Here is a 26,766-nt window from a genome sequence, read left to right as displayed (position 1 = left end):
CAATAAATCATGGGTTCAAATGCCAATGCTTTTCGGAGACAGTGTGCTCCTTCATCAGGGCGAACCCTTAATGTTCACCAAATGGTTCGATCATACATCACAAAGTGTAAGTGTATATAACAGATCATACAACGCATATCAGAAAAGGTAAAGGTATAGAAAGTAATGACACATACCAAGGTCATTTCATGTAGCACAGCGTGGTCATAAAAAAAATAGAGAGAAAACAAAATAATGAGCAGATGTACAATGAATATTAAATTAGTTCTGGTCACAAACGTGTATAAGTAACAATGGAGAGCAGTAGTGCTCTCATTACCTTTATGCTGTCTTAAAAACGAAAATCGGTTTATTGACCACATTGTTTGTAATGGTACTGTGGAACAGGAAATCATCCACTTAAAATAACTGGATGGTTCTGCAGAAATACGCGTAATTCAACAGCAGAAAACTGCTCTTACCCAAGTTTCCTAGTGCTTGTCTGAGCCACTGCAGCAAGCGATATGTTGCTAGTGTTCAAGATGAGTTACTGCATGAACGGTCACAGGACAGAATATGCAATTTTTTGTAAAAAAAACAACCAGAATGAGTGCAATATTCAGGGTCATAGCGTGCTGTGGCTAACAGCATGACAGTTCACTGTGATTACCTGTGGCGTCTGCTGCGAGTGAAGCAAAGAGAGCGTGTGTGTGCTTGTGACGATAGTTCAACTCGTTGCTGCGGTAATGATGTGGCATAATCTGAAGGCGAGGGCCCACAGCCTCATTGCTCACCACAACACAGGAGGGAGAGGGCTGCCACAGGAGGTGGCACAGTGGAACCCCCTCAAACTCATGCCTTGGGAGGAGACAGCCAGCTCCATCCTCCACAAGGAGGGCATAGAGGGGATTGGGAGCACGATGGCCAGAGCAGGGTCCCACAGCGATGGTGGTAAATCCATCTGACCCCATGTATATGTGAATGCAGTGTCCAAAAGCATGCGTCCCCCAGCAGAGATGTCCAAAATGGGAAAGGGAATGGGTCAACACATGGCAATCACAGCAAATGCACAGTGAGTACACAAATGTGCCAGGGGAGGTGGGGAAATGTAGCAATGCACATACACTGTAGGTGAAACGTGAATTCGGTGAGAAACCTGATGATATTCTCCCAGGAAGACCTCGGGAATCCCTTATTCAGGTGACCAGGGACAGGCTGGCGCTCTTAGATCCCAATCCCAGGGGTGGACAAGCGAGGGAGGATCAACTGGGTAGGGCGAGCCCAGAGTTATGCCTGGGGTAATATCCAAGTTGAGACGCAGTATTAAGCCTAAGAAAGGGACGGAGAAGATGAGCTTCCTGAGCTTTTATAGGTTACACCAACTCAACCTCCTTTTCTCCTAAAGGATCTCCCTTGTTGAAATCCAACAAACCCCCTGTATCTGATAGATACCCTAGGAGCCCAAACCCTGTTGCACTCAAAACCCACAACTCTCAAAATCCTTGTTTTCCTGCTTTCTACCCAAATACTTCCCATCCTTCGTCTCCACGTCCGACTAGTTATCCTTTTTACGAACACCCAGTCTTCTAGGATAAAACACTACAGTTCGCACAATCCCTATTGTTTATTTCAAGATAGTAATCCCGGTCATTCCCGTCTGTCTCACAAATCATATCAATCTCACTCTTCTAAGTTTATCAAACCCACTGGTACAAAAGCTATAATTCACTCAAAACATTTAGAAACTCTACTCTTACCTGACATGTCCCAACCTAAGGGTCAGGCAGAGTCAGGCAATTGACCAGAATTGCATACATCTGACAGGCCTTTCGTTTCCCCACAGGGATAAATGTTGGAGCACTAGAGCACAGGACGAGCAAGGCAGACCGCACAACGTAAGAGCCAAGTCAAGCTAAGTCAACACAGCAGTTCAAGAGGATGAGAAAGACGGTGCACCCCGAGAGGGTGACAAGGGGAGAGTTGGCTTTGCCCTCTCTGACTAAGTCCCGTGGAACCTCCGCAGAGGGAACGATAAGTCAGCGAACAATAGCCAACGTGTATTGCAACAGATGTGCCTGGTACGCGAGGCCCTCCTCCGCTAATTACCAAGCTTGGGAGAGACGCTGGTCTCAGTGGCACAAACCTTGACTCCAAGACATCAGAAAGCCAAGCAGTTCATCACAGCCGTTGAGTCGAGGGGAGTGTCCATAAGAAACCAAACTGTGCTTAATGAAAAGTAGCCAAAGGCTAAATTGAACTTTGAAAATCAAAATGATACTATTAAAGGAAGAGGGGGGAAAACCAGATACAGAGAGGTCCGGCACCAAGTGGGTGCTCATGCAGGAAACTCTTGGCGATTACCAAACTGTAAAGACTACCGTAACCAGAAGGCCTTGGGAAGAGGTGAAGAACAGTCAAAGTGGTCATACAGGGGTCTCGTAAAATCCTTTGTAACATTGAAAGTCTTTGACCGACAGAGAACTGTGAAAGCTAAGGGAAGTGAATCCCAAAAGTTGAAAATTAGTACATGAACTGTGTTTCATGGAAATTAGCAAAAGTGAACCTGGTCGAGGGATGCTAATGAAAAGGGGCAGAGTCTAAAAGTCCCATGAGGAGTTGTTGGTAAATGATGGCAAGTGTGAGCCCAGCAGAGGGAAGAAGACAACCCAAAATGATGTGTGAAGCGAAGGGAACCCAACAAAGAGGAGTATATGAACAGTGTGTTACAAAAGTTGACGAGAGTGAACCCGGCAGAGAGAAACCGACAACCAGGGGCAAAGGCCAAAAACCTGTTTAAAAAGACATTAAGATTTGTGAAAGCGTTAACATTGCAAGAAAAGGGGAAGGGAAGTGTCCCCCTTGTCTTCAGGAGTCTGAGTCCAGCTGGGGGAGATTCTGGGGTGGAAAGTTACACCCAAAGTTCGTTGAAAAAGGGACTGTCTTGTTAATTTGTTGAATAAGTCTGAGGGCTCAGCGCCCAGAAGAGGGGGACCCAGGAGTGAAGCCATCACCCAAAGTGTTCATAGAACAGAACTTTGTAATGAAAAGTTTCTTACCTTCGAGCCCTGATACTCCCAACAAACAAACAAAAAGAGACTTAACCATTGAAGAACCTGATAGCTGATATGGAACTGTTAGCTCGTGCTGGGAAGGCTCGAGTGTGTGCTGTGCTCCAAAGTCCCACCTAGTCCCGTGCTAAAAATGTGGGGAAGGGAGACCTCGAGGCAATCGCATCCCGACTTATTATTTGTGAACACTTTCTTCCTTATTTTGATACCCTATGATATGATATCGCATTTATAAACGCGCCTATACACAAGTGTTTAGAGGTGCGACGAAGCAAAGGAGGTGGAACAAAGGGAAGACAGACAACGATCTTACTAGGCCAGGTGTCATTCAGATCGCGCAAGTGCATGGGAAGGGAAAGGGGAGGGTAAAGTGCAGTACATGGGAGCGGTGAAAGTGCAGTACATGGGATAGTATCCCACATTCTTTCTGTAATTAGTTGTAAGGAACTGGCAATAGGTTTTTCTTAGTATAGGCCATTTTATTTTGACACAACGCCACTAGGACTGCCTTATTTTTCATTTGATGGTCAACGCTTGCTCCCATCTTAGATTTCAGTTTAGTTTAGCCATTTTTCCACCCAGCATTTATAGTTCAATAAATACCCTTGAACTGTGATCACTTGCGTCTGTCTACTGTTGTCACCATGAGTTCCTTACAATTCCAATGTATGGATACATGAGAAGCACCCATGTGTGTCATGATAGTCCATGTTGGCAAGTGATGCCCCACCGCACCCACAACAACAAGCCACCTTGGCAGGCCAACAGGCAATGTGCACATGCATGCGCCGTGTGCACCCTAGCAGGCACAACGACCAACCAGTAGTAGCAGCACTAATTGGACCAATGCCACCCATGCCAATCATATGAAATGTGCATCTTTGGAACACACACAATGTTTCATGAGTGTCTTGCAAGCACGCAGACATGTCTGCAAGATGACTGGCAGCATGTCATTCTATTCCCAAAAGGTACACAGTCCACGGACAGTGATGAGGCAGGACCGTTCAATGCTGGCACATCACTTGCCTCCACTCCTGCACAAGCCAGGCTCCTTAGGAGCAGGAGCAAGCCGCAGAGAAGAGCAGCAGAGCAGGGCAGCAAGCTCTCCACCACCTCCACCTAAAACCACAGTGGAAATGCCAGCAAGTCTGGAGGAAGTCGCCATCTCCATGGCGGCCCCTTCCACCGGCCAGGGAGGTGGCACAGCTGTCTCTGAAGCCACCACTGCCATACCACAGCCAGCACCTGCCATGGGACACACTGCTACTGTCCATGCTCTAGCTGGAAGTCACCAGGGTTACAGCACACAGTCCTCTCCATCAAGGGCAGTGGAGCCACCGATTATGAGGGGGATGAGGAGGAGCATGACATGGGCTTTGCATTACTACCTCTGCTCGTGCCCACTAGTTCGGCTGTTTGGGCGAGGCTAGATGCCATAGAGCAGCCGCAGGCATCCATTGAGGCACTGGCAGGCCAGCAGCTCCAGGAAATGCAGGCCATGTGTGACTGCCTTCAGGGGTGTAGCTGCAGGATGTCCCGTTCACTTGGCCATGCCATCACGGCCATGACCTCAGTGGACCAGAGAGTACAGGAGCGCACAGAGGCATCCGCAGCCTCCACCAAGACACTTAAGCAGTGCATGCATCTCACCCTGCAGTTTATCTGGGCTGTGGAGTCGGAGCCCTCCAATTCTGTGACCCACACAGAGGGCTCCCAACCGCACCACCTCACTAGCAAGGAGCCAGAGCAGGCCCCCATGCCCAAGAGGCACAGAAAGTAAATGTTGGACACTGCAAAGGTGTTATTGGGGAGGGTGTTTTGACAGGGTGTTTGGGGGAGGAGAGAGGGTGTTTCAGGGAAGGTCATTTCACATTTCTACATTAAATAGTTTTTCACTTAAAGCAATAATTCCTTACTGTGTGCAAGTGTTTAATGATGTGTCTATGTACATAGGTGTGTGGGAAGTGCATATCAATGGTGATCAAAAGAAATTGTCAATCAGTTCTTGCTGAACCAGGCTTCCACCCCTATGAATGAAACTCAGACACAAGTTAGCCATGTTTTTGGTTAAAGACTTTTATTGATAATAAAAGGGGTTTGGAAAATGCCTCTCTGACCCTGCTCTAAGAGGAATTTCCCTACTAAACCAAAACTAATGATCTCTCTGTCAGAAAGTCGAAAATAAAAACTCCTAAGCTCTATTCAAACCCTCACACTATCAACTAAATTCTAAGGTGAAGATGGAAATGTCTTTAACCTTGGGTGGTTTAGAAATGTGTTAATAAAAGAAGAATAAATGGCTCCAGCACAAACGTTCTTCAAGGATAAAGGTCCTTCCTCCAAAGGGTGGTTCCCTTCCCCTGGATTCCTCTTTACTCGCTGATGTTTCACAAACAACAGTTCATTGTGCCTTTCTTGGCCAACAACATGGACACACAAAACTGTCTGCCTTTTTGTAATTCTGTCTCTTTCAGAACACCTGGTCTACATTTCTGCTAGGATTGTGTTCCTTCTCTCCTGATTAACAAAATCCTTTTCCTAGTCCTGATGTTTCTTCTCGGGGCTTCTTTAACTCTTGTACCTTTCTTATAACTGCCTTGTTGCTCTTTGGCCAGCGCTTTGTACTCACACACTTGTAATTGCCTGGTACACATTGCACATATACTTTGCTTGATAATGTATCTTCTTGATTTATTATCCTATTCAGGTTTCGCATACTTGCACTGTATACGTTCACATATTTGTAAGGGTTTTGCTAGTAGTTCAATTCCCCCTTTAACAATAAGTCCTTTTGTTCTTTCTCGCCTGGTGGCTTTATTTACAATTACTTGCATTCGGTGTGGTCGCTGATACGCCCTGGTGTCCCCGCTGTCCATGGGTGGACTCACCGGCTCTTGTTGGCGTTCCTGGATTTTTTGGCGGTTAGCTTCCTTCTCGCGACTGCTTCCTCTTGGTTTTTCCATCTCTCGTGGCTTTCACATAACACGTCTGCTTCGTTCCAGGCTCCGGGAAGTGAAGGGCTGCTCTCTGTCACCTGGGAACGCCCAGGAGTCTCTCGTCGGCTCCTGGCATTCCCACAGTGTGCTTTTCTCATGCAGCAGCTTCTTCTCCTTGGTCGGTGAGCCACCGGGCTCCACCACGCCGGTCTCAGCCTTTCGTTCTCTCGATCTTCATTGAGGGACGCAGCTCTATCCCGCCAGCAGCAGATATCGACTGCTCTTTAAGTTTCCCAGGCATAGGTGTATGCGAGTGTGAAACTGGGTAACACAAACAGACCAGAGACAGCTATTGGATTAGAGAATGCTGTGTATTATTGCCATTCATCAAAGCACAATTGGCTTCATTGTAGTATCTTCCTTTATACTGAGCTGCCGAAAGTCAGTCTTCTTCTACGACCCTGTTGGGTTTCTCTTCTTCCAATCCTGCAATAGTTCCTTTCTTAATATGCCTCGGTGAAGTGCTGCTCGTCCCACACCACCTCCTCCGTCAAAGGGTGGCAAAAGAATGAATGAACAACACTGTTCCTTTGAACCACCTCCCCTCCCATGATTGGCCATTGGTCCTGGAAGTTCCCATCCCCTCTGTGCATAGATAAGTGCAGCTTCTGGACCCCATCCTCCTTTACAACCTGCCTGTATGGTTTGGCTGTGGTTCTACACTTTTCAGGTAAATTGGCATGGTTTTTAGTATTCTTTTGATCTCTAGCAGCATCCTATTGTAACAGGGTTGTTTCCTTGACTTTAACTCCTGGCTGTTGAACATGTGTGGCCAGTCCAATCTGCTGTTTATAGCCACTGCCTTGACACTCCCTGGTTGGGTGCGATGTCACGCAGGGAGCCGCGTACAGCCCATGTTGGTCCCCAACTGTCGTAGTCCTTCCCGCTGTAGTCCCTGGGTCAGTGGTTTGTGTTGCCTCTGCAACCCCGTTAAGTGATCCTGCCCGTTTTGTTCTGACGATGGTGGTTGCTCCGTCATCTGTGCCAACAAGGAAGTCTATTCCTGTCCTGCTAGGCGGTCCAACTCCTGCGGCTGTGGCAGTTTCTTAGGCACTGGCAGGGGTGCCGATAACAGCGACTCCTATTCCGACAACTGCCCCCGCCCCGTCGGCTGCCGTTCCCCGAGGACAATGTTACAGCGAGCAACAACTAGAGTGGTCACTGGGCTTCTGGTCTCCTTTGCCCTGCATTGCTCGATCCTTCTTCATCGTCCCAGTATTTTAGTAAATCTGGGTAGTCATTTTTGACAATTGGCTTGAAAAAATTGGATGCACATTCTCAATGGTTTTCAAAGGCATGATTGATAGGTGGAACTGGAGAAGCAGGTTTCATACGTTTGACAAGGCAGACCAAAGTTGGAAGGTTGGCCTATTGGTCTCGGGGAAAGGCTTTCCCTATTCTTCATAGGAGCAGGAGTAGATGTATGACAATAGGCCATGAGGGTATTAGATATGGGAGGGTGATCTTCAAAGGGAAATGGGGGATACCATGTCTCACCCGATGAAGCCATTACGTCTCCACGGAGGTTGTCTCCCCTCCATGTGATCCTCCCTCATAGAGCCGTCCTCAGGGTCAAAATCAGGTAGCGGCTGCCGCCCATTGCCCCATTGGAAGGAGGTCACTGCTGGAGAATCAGTGATGACTCCACCAGATTCATCACACTTCCCTCTTCCCACTCCCTGTGTCGCAGCACAACTCCTGCAGGTACTGAGTCCTCCTCGTCTGGGGGTAGCATGTCCTCATCAAGGGGCAGGGGGACATTCTGCCTGATGCAAATGCTTTGCAGGATTACAGGCAAGAACAATTTGTCAAACTTTCTGACCTGTACATCAGGACCCCTCCAGAACGTTGTAGGTATCATAAACTAGCCTTCAACAGGCCAAAGGTCTGCTTAATACAGAGCCTAGTCTGGATGTGTGCCACATTGTAAGCGATCTCTTGTGCCATCTGTGGATTCCGCACTGGTGACATAAGCCATGCAAGCTGGGGGTGTCCAGAGTCACCTGGAAAGTCAAAGGTCATAGGTGGCAGTCGCAGTGCATTGTGGATGTGTTGCCCGTTACAACCGCATGTTATTAGACAGTCTGTGCATGCATTTCACACAATATGATTTTGCATTCCAGTCTTTGCATATGGAGACATTCACTCGGGGTGCATTTGCTCTGTCGTGGTACATCATGCACACAGCTAACAGCCAGCACTCATTGCTTTCAGGGTCTTTGATGGACAGGGCTGTATGCCATGGTGTGTGTGGTGGGCCTGTGTGTTGCTCCCATGCATGTGCCCTGATGGGTGTTTGGTCTTACTTGTGCAGGATGTCTGCGTCTATTCCATGAGGGATTATCATCCATGGTCACCTGAGTACATGGCATGACATCTGCCAGTGGCAAATTCTTATTTGCAGATTAGAAGCATGTTGTTCCATGTATAGCAGTAGTCTTTCAACCTTTTCAGACCGAACCCTCCAAACCCCTGGAGTTCATATGGCTCTTCATAAAATGCTAACATTTTGTACTGCTTATATATTCTGTATAACTCGGTCACGTTAATCCCTTTTCATATTATAGAACAGTCACCTTGATACTTTTTTTTAATATTGACAACATCCTTTTTAACAGACTGTGGGGGCCCTTTGGACACACCTAGGGGGGGGCGTCAGCCCCCCCATTTTGAAGACCAATTTTGTAATGTTGCTGTGTGTGTGTGTGTGTGTGTGTGTCTGTCTGTCTGTCTGTCTGTCTGTCTGTCTGTCTGTCTGTCTGTCTGTCTACCATGTTGGGCAAATATGCATTGACCATTTACTTCAGCATTATCACTCATGTCCTAGTCCTGTGGGTTGTAGTCTGTCATGTGCAGGGTGTGCGGGCAGATCCTGCATGTACAGGACATGCAATCTACATTTCTGGTAACACCCCACTCCCTTCACATAGCATGTCAATTGTTCTGCAAGAATATTCTAATGATGCTTGTACTCACCCAATATCCAGATCCGTTGCCCTCTGTGCCTCTCCATGTATCCCAGCGGTGTGCTTTTCTGCAGGACCATGGCATCATGGGTGGAACCAGGGAAGCGGGCAGAGCAGCCTGTGATGATGAGGCCAGGATGCTCGCCTTGCATGGAGTCTACTTCTCCCCCTTTTCTCTGCTTCGTGTAGCCTAAGTTGCTTTTCCAGTCCCTGCAGCTCAATGTGGAGGTGCACAGAAACCAGTGGCAGCATGATGGTGTTGGAAAGTGTGTCTGGGGAAGATGTGGCCCTTATGTACCCTTCATGAGTGCATTGGGTGCACCTATGGCCTAATTTCCATCACCTGTATGCATTTACCGCCACATTTCAGGTGGAGGTAGATCTGCTGTGTTTTTGGCAGTATTACCACCCGATGCTGGGGGTATTACAGCCATTTTCCCAACTTGTAATATGACAGTGGGCCTCATTACACCGTAGGCGGTAAGGGTTTACCGGTACCGGTAAGCCCTTACCATCTTACTACGAGGTCCCTTTGCGGGACCCGACCTTAACGGCTGGTTTTACCAGCCGTTAAGGAACGGGGCCGCAAAGGAACCTTGGTGCTAATTACGGTACCGCAATTTGTGGTACCGTAATTACCTCCTTCCCCATTCCCATTGAGCCCTATGGGGGCAAAATTGGGAATGGGAAGTGCCTTGTTGAATGGGGAATTACCGCCCTCGCTCACCTTGGAGTAGGGCGGTAATTCCACCATCCACCAAGGCGGACACAGTAAAATACTGGCGGCAACCATGGCGCTAATAGCGCCATGGTTACCGCCTACCGTGTAATGAGGCCCACTACCGTTTTGATACCATCAGTGGTAATACAGTCAGCAGATTTTCCACCAACTATATTACCATCAATGGTATGCACAGTAAAAGTGGCAGTAACTCGGTTACCAACACTTTTAACATATACCAATGCACTCATAACAACCCCAATATCTTACCAGAGGGTCATGCACGTTAGCTGTTCTAATCCGCGATTGCTGTTGAAGGATCCATATAGATGCTGAACGGGTGCTCATGCCCACATAAAGGTGCTCACAAGGACAAGAAATGATATAAATAAAAATACATTGGTTTGGCATGTACTGAGGTGTTTGCATTGCCATTTGATGGTTTTGTATGTGAAGGGTTACTTTTTGTTGATAAAGCGACAAGCTGTGCAATGGCCAAATGGTAAATCGCCTTGTGTTTGTGTAGTACCTTCCATTGCTGAGCATAAGTGTTTGGTTCCTGAAGGACTAGTCTACCCCAATGCTAGTATCTCGAACGTACCTGCAGAACATATAATAGAGACTAGAGGGTATTCTTAATGACTACACCAAACAATCCCTCTTTTTCGATTCTCACACTACTCAAGTGTTTGGATGGTCATATGTCGTTTAAGGTTTACACTACATTTTTATAACTTCTATTTCCTTTTTAATAAGTAGATTAACATGCCTACATCATACACATTAGCCACATTTCTACAAACAGTCCATTCAGTATTTATAGTAGAAAAATGTTTTAATTATTACAATAAATATTTTCCCAAGTACAATTCATGTATATTCTGAGGGTTAAGTGAATTTTCTCTCTGTAGTGCACTTCAGAATTTTTCTTGGCTTTTAAAAAAAAAAACAAATTCACTCCATAGAAAAACTCTACAGTTATTAAGACTGTTTAATTTCTCATCTAAGTTCATACAAACTCCTTACATTCATTCCATTCTACCCAACATGTTTAATTCCTACTCTCAGTTCTCTAAAAACACATTTACTAGGAAATTCTTCAGAGGGGCACTACCCGCTTATCCACTATCCCTATTTTTCAACAGTTTTACTCAATGTATTGTGCCATTTGTTTTCTGATTTTTCTTTAGAATCGTGTTTCTTTTACTTCAGAAATTGTGCTCGAGTATTCTAAGCTTCTATTTTTCAATAATTCTTCTTCTTCAACACAGTTTAGTCAACCAGTGTTTACCAGCTTATGGTGACTGCATACGGTGCAGTATTTACGGCAGCTTTTTATTCTGTTTTTCTTCTTTCCAGAGCCCCTGGACCTAACAAACTTACTAACAATGTTCTGAAGCATTCTTCCCATTTATGGGCCAAGATCTTATACATCCAATTTCAAGATATAATAGAGTCTCAAACTATTCCTGAATCATGGAAACTAGCATATATGGTGCCAATCTTTAAAAGGGGCGCAAGGGATGTACCAGAAAATTACGGAACCTTAAGTATAATGGATGCAGATTATAAAATATTTGCTTCCATTATACTGGAAAGAATGAATGACTGGATTGAAGAAATTAACATCTTAGATCCTAGAATAATAGGATTCCGCAAAAATATTGGGACGGACTGTGGAGGTCTCCTGATAAAGTACCTACAGACCTCAGCCTGGAAATCCATGGATGCACCAATGTACGTAGCATCCATGGATTTAAGCAAAGCTTTTGACTGTGATTTGGAACTTACTGTGGCAGAGGCTGGATAGTTATGGAATACCAAAGGGACTGTTAAGCATGATAATATTTCTACATAACGATTCCCGAATACAGATAAGATTAGATTCAGATGGTCTTCTTTCCAGAGAGTGTATTACTGAGAATGGAATCGGGCAAGGCTGTATTCTCAGACCCAATTTACGTTGCAGGAATAGGAATAGCACTGGATGCATCTGCACTGGTTTCTCCTAAGATTGGTAAATTGAAAATTAGTTGGGTAAGCTATGCTGATGATTTCCTTCTTATAGACACAACGCCGGTGGGTCTACAAAGACTGATTAGAACTTTTGGCAAGTATATGTTGGAAATGGAACTAAAGATCAATCCAGGAAAATCTGTTGTTACCAAACTTACAAAAGGGGGGGATAAATGTATAAAGACCAAGTTTGTATGGAACTGGGATGGTAAGAAATTGACAGTCAAAGATAACTTTCAATTCCTGGGGTATCCCGTAGTAGCTAAGTACAGTAAGACCTTTTTGGTAAATTACCTCAACTCAAAAGTCAACTGCATGCTAAATCAAATGAAGAAAGTTGACAACAAGTATGGTAAATTCTCCCTTGAACCATGCAGAGAATTTTATAAAAGTAAGCTACTGCCTACAATCATGTACGGAACAGAATTTTGGCCAAAAACAATGGAGACAGAATATAGAGCTGTTGAAAGCAGAATTTGGAGATCGATATTATTTTTTCTGCCCAAATGCATTCCCATTAAGGTTATAAGATACAAACTGGGTATACAATCACTTGTGAGTTTGATTCAGTGGAAGAAACTTTGCCTCATGAGTAAATGCAAATTTTCTAAAGAAAGAACGCTATACTCTCAGCTTAGAGTGAATGACACAGATGGATATATAACAATCTAAGATTGGAATGGGAAGCATTGCTTCAAGAAATAGGTGTTACAATGGATTTACTGGGGAAAAACCCCAATATGGTAAAGGAAATACTCAAGGTGAATGATTGGGAAAAAACTTGCTTGATAATTTGTGATACAAAGCTATATACACATGTATTAACAGCTGGGAAAAGAGTCACTGAAATGGAACTTTAAATAAAGAAATTTCCTAGTAAAAAGAATGAAAATAGTTTTTATGAGATTTCCTATGAATGTGCTGTCGACTAATTAAATAAAGAGCATAAGAGCAAGACAAGTTGGGGTCGACGGGTGTTGTAGATTTTGCAAAGATAAGGGCGAGCTAGAAACACTGTGCCATCTTATGTCCGAATGCCCAGAGTTAACAGCTAAACGAGAAATGTATTTTTAAGAATTTGTTTACAATGTATGGTTACTGAGAGACCTTTTATGGGAAAAAATGCTACATGGAGAATCAATGTCCATGACGCTAAGAGTATTAGCATTTATAGTACAGGTGTGTGAAATAGAGTAAAGTCTGTTTGAATAGTACTATGTTATATTAGAATTTTCATGAACTGATGTTGTAAACTTACTATGTATTACATGATCATGAATTGCAAATTAGGTAATTGAAAGATTTTAACTATGAATTTTAAATTTTTGTAAAAGTTTGTAAAAACTAAAACAAATAAAGAAAAACAAATATTCTGTTTTTCTTTTGCTCGTTTTTTTTTCTTCTTCTTCCTGGTCCCTTTGTTCAGTGGGTTCTATCCGGATGGGAGATGGTGGTTTGCATCCGCTCTTATTTATCAGCATTCATAAATACGGCAGTCATTTGCACAAGAGCTAGGCTGCTTGGTTGGTAATGGTCTAGAGTGTTAAACCAGAGTTTACGCGTCCATGTGCAATGTTGGTCCGCACTGTATTCGGTGTGTTTGGGCTCCTGACTCCGTCTCTTTGGGTTCGGCAATCTATCTCTGACGAAAACATTTTAGTCATGCATGCAGCAAGGACACCACAAGCAGCCAATAGAAGAACAAACGGCTAAAGTTCTGTTACTGGTCTTTAAGAAATGATATCAATCCACTTAAATCTTCATAAGACAATGTTTTGTCTTTTATTACTTTTTTAGCAGACAAGGGCACTCAGGCCCAATCCTGCAAGCATTATTTGTCTGCCATAGCGGCATTCCTTGATTCTCCTGAAGAGGTATTTTCTTTGAAAACTGAAATTTTGAAGCAGCATTTTCAGGGGCTTCTTCATCTTCATCCCCCTTTCAGAGTACTCCCTCCTTGATAGGACCTTAATGTAGTTCTGACCTCCATTATGCGCAGACCCTTTGAACCTCTAAATTCTTGCGACTTGGACCTTATCGCTTGGAAAATGTTCTTTTTGATGGCTGTGCCATCTGCGAGAAGGGTGAGCAAACGTCATGCTCTTTCTTCAGAAGACTTTTATGTTGTCTTCCACAGGGACATGTAGCCCTTCTGACTGCCATCTTTTATTCCTAAAATCTTATCTGACTTTCATAAAAATCAGGAGATTGTTCTGTCAGTCTTCCACGCAAGACCTCACACTTCCTCATCAGAGGAAACTTTGCACAATGTTAACGTGGCAAGAACTTTAACATTCTATCTGCTGTTGTTTTAACAAAGCAAATTACTTTGAGGTAATTTACTTGATTGTAATTACTTCAAATTACCTTGTGAGAAGTAATTGCGTAGATGTTTTTAAGGGATAACGAGCACAAGGCGGAGGTGTTGGGTGGTAGAGAACAGGGGCATGTGGGGGAACCCCCATACAAAAATTGAAAATATATGGCAATTACAACAAAGTAAATTACCACAAAGTAATTTAATTTGTAATAATATAGTAGAACTATCTGGAAAGAACTGTGCCTTTCAGGAAATGAAACCACCTGATCATTAGAGAAAATAAAGATACCATCTCTAGATGGATAGTTTCAAAGGCTTATGAACTTTCTGGTCTCCAGTGTCTTGAAAAGATTACATGGCCATTCTACCGGAGCTAAGGCAACATCAATGGACTTCCAGAAACATGCCCCATCAGTGGGGCGGCTAACTGGGCTACACTGCATGCCTTTGTAAGGAACTATTCTTTGGATGCTTCCTTCAGGAGGAACGCTCTTGGGCGAGCAAGTACTTTGCAACCTTTTTTTGCTTGGACCCTGGCCAGGCATATGCCGTCTCCGCCACTCATTTGATGGATTTGCAGAGTCAGGATTCCCAATGATTTGGGAAGGAAGGAGAGTTGGATACTGGAGTACGAAAAAATGACCTTCATGGTGATTCCGGTACTTCCAGTCCTAGTTCACAATTAGCTCCCAGCAGTCCCTCTTTTCGCATATGCCATACCACAACCTCCACAGAGGAGGGCTGCTTGCGTGTGCCGAGCCCAAGTCTAAAAGCCTTAAAGTGACAGTACCTTCTTTTGGAGAAGCTTTTTCCCATCTAGCCAGGGTATCCCAACCAATTGTGAAGGAGGAAGATCAAGGACTAGGATTCCCAGAATCACCATGAAGGTAATTGTTTGGAGCTGAAGGTGGTACAGAGGAAGAGGGCGGGTTAACATCAGCTAGTTGTGGAGCTACTGAGAAGGTGCTAGGGATAACCTCAGGTGGTGAAGCTCGTGCAGAAGAGGAAGTGGTACTATCAAGAAAAGAGTAAGTGAGATGATCACAAGGAGTGGTTGGAACTGAGAGAGACAATTGACCGCAGTACTGTAGCCAGCTAGTGCAGGAAGGCTGCAGTTAGTCCGGTCAGTTCTAAGAAGAACCAGGGGTAGAAGGAAGAATGAGAATTGGAGGTTACAACAGGATCAGACAGATGCGAGTGCAAGAAGAGCATCTGTTTAGAACAGCCCTAAAGGGATACCACTCGAGCTCTGACTACTGGCTGTTCCTGCTCACTCGTCTGCTGGCAAGACTATGCTCTAAAGTCAGTCTTGGGTTGCAGGACCTCAGAAAGCCTGCACCATGGTCCATCACTAGAAGAAGGTTTTGGAAAACCCTTAAGTCTGCAACTCCTGCGGAAATGAGAAACGGCGACGGGACCCCTTTTGAACTGTAAGTACTGGGAATGGCATTCATGGGGCCTGAAATGCCCATGCACCCATTATGTGGGGCACCTCCCAGAGGCAGAGAGTCTCAGTAAAACTTGAGGTGAGCCATTATGACTTTTTTGTTGGGAAGATCCTGTTTCTACTTTACGTCTGCTCGTTTTGTAATTATTCCTCCAAATGAAAGGTTGGAACTACAATCTATGTTCTTGGCATATTTCCTGGTGTCAAGCAGTTCTGTCACATTCCCTGGTTATTTTGTTTTCTGAGACAACATACATCAACGAGGGATTATTTCTTTTTCTCTCCTTCCCCCAGAAGCCCACTGTCTCCAGAGCTCTGGTTCTCTCTAGGCTGGACTATTACAACAGCCTCTTTCTATATCTACCTGCTTCTACTCTCCGCCCTCTGCAACTTATCCAAAACAGGACTGCGAGACTTGTCCTTAGCCTCAAGCCCAGGGATCGTATCTCTCCAGGACTGAAATCTCTGCACTGGTTCCCAGTGGCTGCGAGGATTAAGTTCAAAACCCTCTGCATCGTCCACAAGGCCTTCTGGGGCCTGGGTCCTCAAAATCCTCAACTCTCCCTTCCTAAAAACCTTCCTTCTCGAGCTCTCAGTTCATCTGCCTCCAATTCCCTCAGGGTCAGTCACTTCTCCAAGCAACGAGTTGGTGGTAGATCTCTTTCTTCGGCTGGTGCCTCCCTCTGGAACAGCCTCCCTGCCTCCCATAAAGTTGAGGGGAACCATCTCTGGTTCCGGAAGCACCTCAAAACCTTTCTCTTTGCTTCTGCTTTCTCTCCTCCTCACCTCTGCTGACCTCCTGGCTGAAACCTGAACCACACTGGCTACCTGGACACCCTCTGATCTCGGGCCCAAGTCCCTCCCCAGCCATTGTCCCACACCTGCACTGCCCACCTGGCAAACCCTGCACTCGGGGACTGTTTCTGTATCCCTACAGTCCCCCCTACCAGCCCCTGACACCCGCTGTCTGCACTTACCCTTGCACTTGCCACGTCCTGGCCGCTACTTACTTATTGTTATCATCTTGTACTGCACTGTCCCTGCCCCCTTCCCACGCACTTGCGCGATCTGAATGACACCTGGCCTAGTACGATCGTTGTCTGTCCTCCCTCTGTTCCCCTCCCTTGCCTCGTCACGCCTTGAAGCACTTGTGCATAGGCGCGTTATAAATGCCATATCATATCACCTCCAATTGTTGTGCTGGGCTTTGTAGTCTGAGTGAAATCAGGAACTGTCTTACACAGTCCACCCACCTACCTTCCCATATGTATTCTATCTACATAGAAGAAATGAAATTCAGGATGGAAAGCCAGATGAGTAGGGGATGTGGCCTGGGCACTGACAGCCATGTTTCTCCATATTCTATGGAAAAGGGCCCTATTCCTTTTCCTCCTGAAAACACGCCCCAAGCATATGTAAAATAGGTGAGGCTGATTGGCTGGAGAAAAACGTACCTTTTGTGAGTAGCTTCTACTTTTTCTGTCAAGCCTCTCATAAAACATCTCCTGTCACATGAAGACCCAAGCCAGACCCATATCCTCAAGGGTAGGTCTTTAAACCCCCCTTGCAGCTTGCAGTGTAGATTAGTCTGGTACATCTGGAGATGATTCGGGTTCTATCATGTGCTATATATCCCTGCAAATAAATTGCTATATAAGTACTTTTTTAAAGTGTTCCTACAGCGCAACTTTAAAGATGGATTTTTTGAGCATGTGGGATACTATACTTAATTGTTGTAGCTCTGGCGCTGTCCATCTCATCTGAATTTGCAACTACATATTCATGGTCTTAATCTTGAATTTTATTGGGTTACTAAATGTCAGTGTTTATTAAATCGTGATTATTCTTTTTTGGTCTGTGTTTAAGGTATCAATGAATCGGTGACTCCTGCAGAGCAACAACCAAATGACTGCAAGAACGCATATTCTATCAGTAAATTTGGAAGAAATTTCAGTCGGAAATGTGATATTGCTACCGGCCCTAAGGTCCGTCCAGATGAAGAAGTATGTGCAAGTATTGAACAATGCAACAGCTTAAACAGGAGGGTGAACTCTTTCCAGGAGACTCAATTTACCTGGAACAAACAAGTGAAGAGTTTCAGTGACTCAGCAACCCTGAGTTCAGATCAAAAAACTGATGCTCTGTTGAAACTGTTGATATGCAGCCAGTGTGGAAAATCCTTTAACCAATCAGCTACTGAGATTCAGCACCGGCGAGTCAGCAATGGGAAGCAACAAAATACATGTACTGAATGTCAGAAAATCTTTCAACACTCCGTGGATTTGAACAAACAGCAGCAAAATTTAATGGGTGAAAAATGCCCTGACTCAAGAAAGAGACTTGCACCCCTTTTGGAATCTATGCCAAAAGAAGCCAACCTGGCAACAGTAACATCAAGAGAGAAACCATATGTGTGCACTGAATGTGGGAAGGGTTTCAGGTACTCTCAAGCACTAATAATTCACCTTCGAATACACACTGGAGAGAAGCCACATATATGCAATGAATGTGGGAGATGTTTTAGTGACCTGGGAAACTTAAAAAGGCACCAGAGAATACACAGTGGTGAGAAACCTTACACATGTAGTCAATGTGGGAAGAATTTTCGCCAGGTGCCGCACCTTATCAAACATCAGCGAATGCACACGGGTGAGAAACCGTACATTTGTAATGTTTGTGAAAGGCGGTTCATTGACTCCTCATCCTTAAGGAGGCATCAACAAATACATGCCAGAGAAAACCCATAAATCCATCAAACAAGGGAATGCACAGTGAGAACGTTTAGCAAATTTGTGCAACTTGATATAACTCTGCAAGATGAACACATTGAAGCAAAGACCTAGGCATAATACTAAGTCATCAGCCTACAATATTGACCCAATCGGACACTGGCTGTCTTTGGTAAAGATCTCTCCCCATAACACTGAGGACGTAAGGCAGATACATACACATACTACAAGGCCACAGAACATTCGTCCATTGAGAAAGCAGACTTAAAGTGAAACTACAAGTTTTCAGCTGCCACAAACATCTTCTCTCCGACCAATTTGAACTCGCCTGAGCTTTGCTTCTGATCACACACTTCATCGGACTTCCACCCCCTCACCCTTAAGGTAGTATTCCAAACTACACCTCCCTCCAAAACAAAACTGAAATTGACATTTCTGACAAATCCAGCTTCTATTTTATCTTCACCCTTTTCCCATTTTCCTAATTAATTGAAAGCCTCATCTAGCCACACACGCCTTCTTTTACTTTATTCTGTGCCACTTCGGTTTGCCATTACATGGATGTAATGAAATGGAGAGCCTCCTTCTATGCCATGTATGATCTCGGGTACCTGTGGATTGACAGGGACAGTGATGCTAATACTGCTCGGCAGCTCCACAGTATTCAACATCATTGACAGACTTGTCCTTTCTTCATTCCATTCACTGAGCATCACCTTCGAATTTACTGGTGCACACCATGTGGCTTCCTCCAAGGATCTACAATGTCAGCCATCTAATGCAACAACTCCTTACATCCACTAAAGGTCACATAACACTAATTTCCAAAGCCCTGTCAACATCCAAAAATACCTAGACCTCTTTAAAAAAAAAATGAATTATTCTTGACTTGATGTACACTGAAGCATGAATGTCATGATTATGGAAGGAATGATTCTTTCATTAAAAAAAATTAAAGTGATGGTTTGGCTTCTATTAGTGGAATCTGTCTTCAGAAAACACATGCTTCGGGTAATAATCTCAGGCATTGTATTCACCCAACAGTAAGAAACAACATTTGTGGGGAGCCTTGGAGCTGGCAGCTGAAACTGCTGTTAGATGACATTTTCTGTCGATATCAAATTCATAACTATCCATGGACTTGGCTTTTCCTGATAACACTAACAGTGCCCACTGGCAGGGAGGCCAGAACAGCCATTTGGATGGCAGCTGGTAGTTCAGATCTTGCAGCTAGGCATATTACAGGGCAGCGAACACGCAGCACCTGCCCTACCTCAAAAAGGCTGACAATGGATCATTGAGCTAGATCACTCCATTTGGCAGAACAAAATGATCTGACCTTGCCATTATTTGGCACAGATTGGCTTTGTCCTTGGAAGGACTTCGTTTCTGGAACATCTTCACCAGGCCCTTCAGCTTCTGCTCTTTTCCCCACTGTTTAAATGGTCCACCAATTCAACCAACAATTATTGCCTAGCTCTTACTCCAACTCCCTCTTACACTCATGCCTGCCTTGTCCGAGCTTGACTCTGTGAATAATTTCTGATATACTGTTCTAAAACCCTCCCCTTACGTGAGACAACAATAGAATAATATAATAACGCTTGCCTACTTATGTGAGAGACGTGTCCCTGTTGTAGCATGTGCATATGCATTCTGTTCTGATCCCCTGCCTTCATGTAGAGGCAGGAAAGAGATGAACTCAGAGACATGCAGAATATCACAATTAACACACTACAACAACACCATTTTAGGGTATGTCTTCTATAATATCCATTGGGCACTTATCACCAGAGTGGCCTTTGTGGTCCTCTCCTGATAAAAAATTAGCACTATATTACCTGCAAAATTTCAGACACTTCATTCAAGCAGGGTGCTCTATTTTAGTGTCACCTGTTGTCTCCTATACCTTCTTTAGTGATCCCAGGAAAACATACCTTCTGCCAGCATTTGGGCATCAATGTAACTTAATGTTAAAGGCACGTGGGGGGGCATGTTCTCCTCGATCCCTACAGCTTGCCTCACATTCGCGTTTTATCCAGATTGATTTCAGTGCAATTCTTTTCCTTGCAAGATCACCTAAATCTTTGAAATCTGAGGTATCTGGCTAGAAGCCTGCAAACCACATTGAGTTCTGTTGGATAACCTTCATTGCCATGAAACGCTGTTCAGCTGCAAAACTGGCCCAACCTTGAAAAAATAGTTCCTCGATATTATATATCAAAAAAGGGGGAGAAAAGAGACCACACTCCATGGAATCCATGCTGTAAAAATCACAGGATGTAATGGATTGACACAGCATTTTGTTGTGCAATCTTTATCTGAAGATAATTGAAAGATTGTAATGTAATTGTTTACATTGCAATACAACCATCATCTGTAAAGAAGACTGCTGTCTTACAATCTTACACAAGACTCATAGTTGGATAGCTCAGGGTACTAGTTAAACTTCTATACCTGTTCATACATAGTAGGTCGTGGGTAGAACCTATATTACCAATAATGACATATACATCCTTTATTGCCAATAACAGATATAGTGCGCTGATAATGTGCGTCATCATGTTTACATTGATGATGTCACGCGTTACATATACGCGTGATGTCATCACGTTAAGGGCGCCATTTTGTGTGGCGCATTAGCCGCGATCGCGGCCGAAAAAGCATTGCTGAAGGAGATGAAAGGGACTGCTCAGGAACCAGGGATTTATCCCCGCAAATAGAAGGTATAGAATTTTGTGATGCAATTATTTGAATTGGGTTTTTTTATCTCGATGGGTCTCCTTGGGGGAACAAAGTGCTGTTCATGGGTATATGGGGCCACATTTCAATTTATCATTTTCAATGTTATCTTTCACTCATCCAATTCTCACCAACAAGACATTACATTTAAGGGCACAATATTATTCTTGCTAAATGGAGCATTGTGCACACATACATTAGGAGTAAAAATTACTTTTATGGGTATTGATTTAAATCTAAGGGCTATATCATATGACCATAACAAATTTTACATGTATTTTTCACAGGCCACATTAAGATACTCATGCCAGAAATGGCCCCTTGAAACTCAGTTTGCTTGTAAATCCGCCATTCTATAATAAGGTAAAAAAAGTATTGTATTATCACTTCACAGTCCATGCCAGCAAACAGTTCATCATAGATTGATACATATATGTTCATTCACTGCAGAATTACCAATAATCACTTCTTTGGGAAATACATTTGATGTCCAAGTGGTGTCATGAGAGAATTATAATTACTAGTCGTTAATGACATTGGATCTAACTTCATGATGAGTAGGCTTCATTTTAATTATTTCAGTATATACAGGATACACTATTTAGATTTCTAAATTCTTGTTATATTTTTGTCATATCGGGTACTGATAAATGGAATACCTCATAAACCGTGCATGAGCTTGGTGTCAAGGATACATTTCTTAAGACCATATATCCGTGCATATTGAATACAATGGAAGGACAACAATTGCCAATTTGCTTATTGCAACTTTATATTTTCTTTCTATCATTTCGTATTGAATTCTCATCCTGCTCTGACTCCTACCATCAAATCCTGACCTGGTACATGATACAATATGGTATGACTTATCTCCTTTTTTTATGTTTTTATGTTTAACTCTATGATCTAATGATAATTTTACTGTCATGTACATTGTCACCAATGTTGTTATGTTTTACATATGATGTATACAGCCTTGACAACGACCAGGGGTCGAAACACGTGTCGGCTGTTGTTCTTTTGGAAAATAAACATCATTCAAAATCTCACATGATTTGGACATATTCTAAGTTTGTTTGAAATATTTTTTGCATTGAAAGGACTGACCTAGAGCGCAAGACACTCCCCTGAAGCTTAATTCTCAATTTAGAACCTATATTAACTAGCACTGCAGCTTACCAACACAGCCCATTATTCCAAATCGGGTACAAAAGCTAGAGGCCAAGCGCACGCAATATCGGATTACCATAACCACAGTATTTCATTGGTTTTGAGGCACACTTATAAAGTAAGGTAAAAATAGTGTCACTGATGTGATTAAAATGCTTAGTGCATTCAAAAAAAATAGTGCTAGATGGATTTTCAAAATCAAACAATTTCTCTTTAAAATACATAGTGTATAAAAACAAAATGACTATTCTAATTAAAAGCACAGTGCACATAACCCATTCAATAAAAACAAAGGCTAGTTGAACTCTGCATCAAAATCAGAAAATACTGTATGAAGTGCATAGTGCAAAGGTGCAAATGCAATCAATAAAACCAATGCTGGAAGGACTTTCAGCAACCAATTTAGATAATTGCTGTATAAAGTGCATAATGCGAAAGTACAAGCGCGCAATAACCATATGAAGTACATAATGCGAAATTACAAATACACTCAATAACATTCATTCTAAATGGACTTTCAGCATCAACAAAGGACAATTACTGCATAACGTGCCTGGTGTAAGAGTGCTAATGCTAATTACTGATCACTATTGTAAGCACCCGTCAAGACATGGGGAATTTTTAAAATATGAATACATAATTGGGGCTTAACCCTAAATAAACTTGCAAGAAAGGAAAATGTTAATGAAGTACATAATGTAGTTCGCAAGTAGGTTACAAACTAAACCACTTCTCACTAATCAAAATTACAAATCTTGTCCCAAAAAGTCAAGACAGGTGTGCTAAAATCAAAAACCATCAGTCCCCACCAGATAATAATCACGACAATATTGCACTGTGAAGGAACTGAAATATAAAAACTAAAGTTGATTAAAACCATTCAAGAAAACCAGTAATACAAAGACTGATGATTTCATGTGCCCATGAAGATGTATAACTCTTCATGAATATTATGTCCTTTGAGAACCTTTGTTTCGAAATCCAAAATCATCTTTGTTTCCAATTGATGTAATTTCAAAGTTCTTTTCCCACCACAAGGATGTTTAGGAACATGGATGATGCCAAAGAAACTAAAACCATCAAGGAGACCACCATGTTGATCAAGAAAATGTTTAGCCATGGGATGCGTATGGTCATCATTTTTAATGGCTCGAATATGCTGTAAAATTCTGACTTTTAATTTGCAGTTTGTGCTGCCGACATACCATTTCTTGCAAGGGCAGGAAAGCATATACATCACTAACTCGGTGTTACACGTGATGTTATACTGTATGGTCCTCGTTAAACCTGGATGAATGTAGATTTGAAAAGACATAGGTGTTGATTCATGGAATTAATGTGCACCGAAAATTCCTGCGCAGAGGTGCCAAAACGTGCGATTCGCAGTGCAAGTGCGAAAATCGTAGGGAAACCAGCGCACATCGATTCATGGAAGGCCGTGCGGGAGAAAAATATCGGATGTGCGCTGAAAAAGTGCGCGGCGCACGCCGGCGCACAGGATATCTAACGGCGTGCGCCACGGCCACAGCGAAATCGCACATAGCGCGGCGCACACAACAAAAGTAGGCGGAATACGGGCGTAACACTCGGAATGGGGAACAACTCGTCAAAATGTGGACGTCACGGGGGAAGTACAGGAGGCAAGTGCGCGGAATGCCCACACGCTCACCTACAACACGTATTCATGGAATCCAATAGGGCAAACCAGCGCACGGTCAAACCAGCGCACAGGCCCAAACACGTCCGCCACAAGAAAGCAGGCGGTAGTGTCCCTGCCCCTGAAATAAATGTGCGCCAACAAAAAGCACCTATACACAGCTATGATGAATGTCACATACTGTGGTCCTCTAAGACAAATGACGTGCAAAGGGGTACGCGACAAACACGGACATCCGCTGTGTGAAAAATAGCGTGTGCGTGTATTCTGTGCTGCGCGGAAAGTCCCACATGCGATTTGCCTGGGTACGTGTATTCTGGGGTACGCGGAAAGTCCCACACGCGATTTGCCTGGGTACGTGTATTCCGGGGTGCGCGGGAAGTCCCACACGCGATTGGCTGGGTAGTGTATTCCGGGTGCGTGGGAAGTTCCACACGCAAATTGCCTGGGTCCGTGTATTCCGGGGTGCCCGGGGAGTCCCACACGCGATTGGCCTGGGTACGTGTTTTCCGGGCTGTGCATGAAGTTCCACACGCGATTGGCCTGGGTACGTGTATTCCGGGGTGCGCGGGAAGTTGCACACGCAATTTCAGCAGGGTACGTGGATTCCGGGGTGCGCGTGAAGTCCCACATGCTAATTCTGCAGGGTACGTGTATTCCGGGGTGCGCAGGAAGTTCCACACACTAATTCTGCAGGGTACGTGTATTCCGGGGTGCGCGGGAAGTTCCACGGGCTAATTCTGCAGGGTACGTGTATTTCGGGGGTGCCGGGTAGTACTACACGTGAATTGACTGTGTGGGTCCTCCCAGGTGTTCCCTCTACACCTTCCACGGCCCCTGCAGGTAGCCCACACCACAGGGGGACTACCCTGCACCCCTGCTCATGTCCCGCAGGCAGCCCATCCACCATGGCCATGCCCCCCAGCCAACCCACATGTCACCTTGCACTACTGATCACCAACGCATGTCTCCCAGCACCCCCACCCACCAGCATCCAGGGGAACCCTCCACCAGGCCCCCACACATGTCTCCCACCACCCCCACCCCCCAGCAGGCCCACACATATGTCTCCCACCACCCCCACCCCCCAGCAGTCAGGGGCACCCTCCACCAGGCCCCCACTCATGTCCCCCTGTACCCCCAGCCCCCAGCAGCCAGGGGCACCCCCAGCAGCCAGGGGCACCCTCCACCAGGCCCCCACTCATGTCCCCCTGCACCCCCAACCACCAGCATCCGGGGGACCCTCCACCAGGCCCCCACACATGTCTCCCACCATCCCCACCAGTCAGGGGCAGCCTCCACCAGGCCCCCACTCATGTCCAACTCATGTCCCCCTGCAGCCCCACCCCCCAGCAGTCAGGGGCAGCCTCCACCAGGCCCCCACTCATGTCCAACTCATGTCCCCCTGCACCCCCACCCCCCAGCAGACAGGGGCACCCTCCACCAGGCCCCCACTCATGTCCCCCTGCACCCCCACCCCCCAGCAGTCAGGGGCACCCTCCACCAGGCCCCCACTCATGTCCCCCTGCACCCCCACCCCCCAGCAGTCAGGGGCACCCTCCACCAGGCTCCCCACTCATGTCCCCCTGCAACCCCAACCCCCAGCAGCCAGGGGCACCCTCCACCAGGCCCCCACTTATGTCCCTCTGCATTCCCACCCCCAGCAGTCAGGGGCACCCTCCACCAGGCCCAAACTCATGTCCCCCTGCACCCCCAACCCCCAGCAGCCAGGGGCACCCTCCACCAGGCCCCCACTTATGTCCCCCTGCATCCCCACCCCCAGCAGTCAGGGGCACCCTCCACCAGGCCCCCACTCATGTCCCCCTGCACCCCCACCCCACAGCAGTCGGGGGCACCCTCCACCAGGCCCCCACTCATGTCCCCCTGCACCCACACCCTCCAGCAGCCAGGGGCACCCTCCTCCATGCCCCCGATCATGTCCCCCTGCACCCCCACCCCCAGCAGTCAGGGGCACCCACCACCAGGCCCCCACTCATGTCCCCCTGCACCCCCACCCCACAGCAGTCAGGGGCACCCTCCACCAGGCCCCCACTCATGTCCCCCTGCACCCACACCCTCCAGCAGCCGGGGCACCCTCCTCCATGCCCCCACTCATGTCCCCCTGCACCCCCACCCCCCAGCAGTCAGGGGCACCCTCCACCAGGCCCCCACTCATGTCCCCCTGCACCCCCACCCCCCAGCAGTCAGGGGCACCCTCCACCAGGCTCCCCACTCATGTCCCCCTGCACCCCCACCCCCCAGCAGTCAGGGGCACCCTCCACCAGGCTCCCCACTCATGTCCCCCTGCAACCCCAACCCCCAGCAGCCAGGGGCACCCTCCACCAGGCCCCCACTTATGTCCCTCTGCATCCCCACCCCCAGCAGTCAGGGGCACCCTCCACCAGGCCCCCACTCATGTCCCCCTGCACCCCCAACCCCCAGCAGCCAGGGGCACCCTCCACCAGGCCCCCACTTATGTCCCCCTGCATCCCCACCCCCAGCAGTCAGGGGCACCCTCCACCAGGCCCCCACTCATGTCCCCCTGCACCCCCACCCCACAGCAGTCAGGGGCACCCTCCACCAGGCCCCCACTCATGTCCCCATGCACCCACACCCTCCAGCAGCCAGGGGCACCCTCCTCCATGCCCCCGATCATGTCCCCCTGCACCCCCACCCCCAGCAGTCAGGGGCACCCACCACCAGGCCCCCACTCATGTCCCCCTGCACCCCCACCCCACAGCAGTCAGGGGCACCCTCCACCAGGCCCCCACTCATGTCCCCCTGCACCCACACCCTCCAGCCGGCGCACCCTCCTCCATGCCCCCACTCATGTCCCCCTGCACCCCCACCCCCCAGCAGTCAGGGGCACCCTCCACCAGGCCCCCACTCATGTCCCCCTGCACCCCCACCCCACAGCAGTCAGGGGCACCATCCACCAGGCCCCCACTCATG

The 26,766-nt window shown here is 46.1% G+C and overlaps 1 protein-coding gene across 5 annotated transcripts in view; it reads left to right on the top strand.

Annotated features, from left to right (window-relative positions):
• The window catches only part of LOC138487942 (zinc finger protein 354A-like), a 212,441-nt gene extending 193,240 nt beyond the window's left edge, over positions 1–19,201 (top strand). For 2 of the 5 annotated variants that reach the window (XM_069614589.1, XM_069614588.1), the window contains exon 8: positions 17,383–18,397. In XM_069614589.1, coding sequence (XP_069470690.1) covers positions 17,383–18,263 — 881 coding nt within the window. In that variant the 3' untranslated portion in view covers positions 18,264–18,397. Of the gene's footprint in view, positions 1–17,382 lie in introns of all 5 variants that reach the window. The other 3 variants (XM_069614592.1, XM_069614587.1, XM_069614591.1) reach the window with 3 other exon arrangements.
• The last annotated feature ends 7,565 nt before the right edge of the window (positions 19,202–26,766 follow it).

The sequence above is a fragment of the Ambystoma mexicanum genome, chromosome 9, assembly GCF_040938575.1.
Source record: "Ambystoma mexicanum isolate Mex_15411 chromosome 9, UKY_AmexF1_1, whole genome shotgun sequence".
Lineage (NCBI taxonomy): Eukaryota > Metazoa > Chordata > Amphibia > Caudata > Ambystomatidae > Ambystoma > Ambystoma mexicanum.
This window is presented reverse-complemented; position numbering and strand designations above follow the sequence as displayed.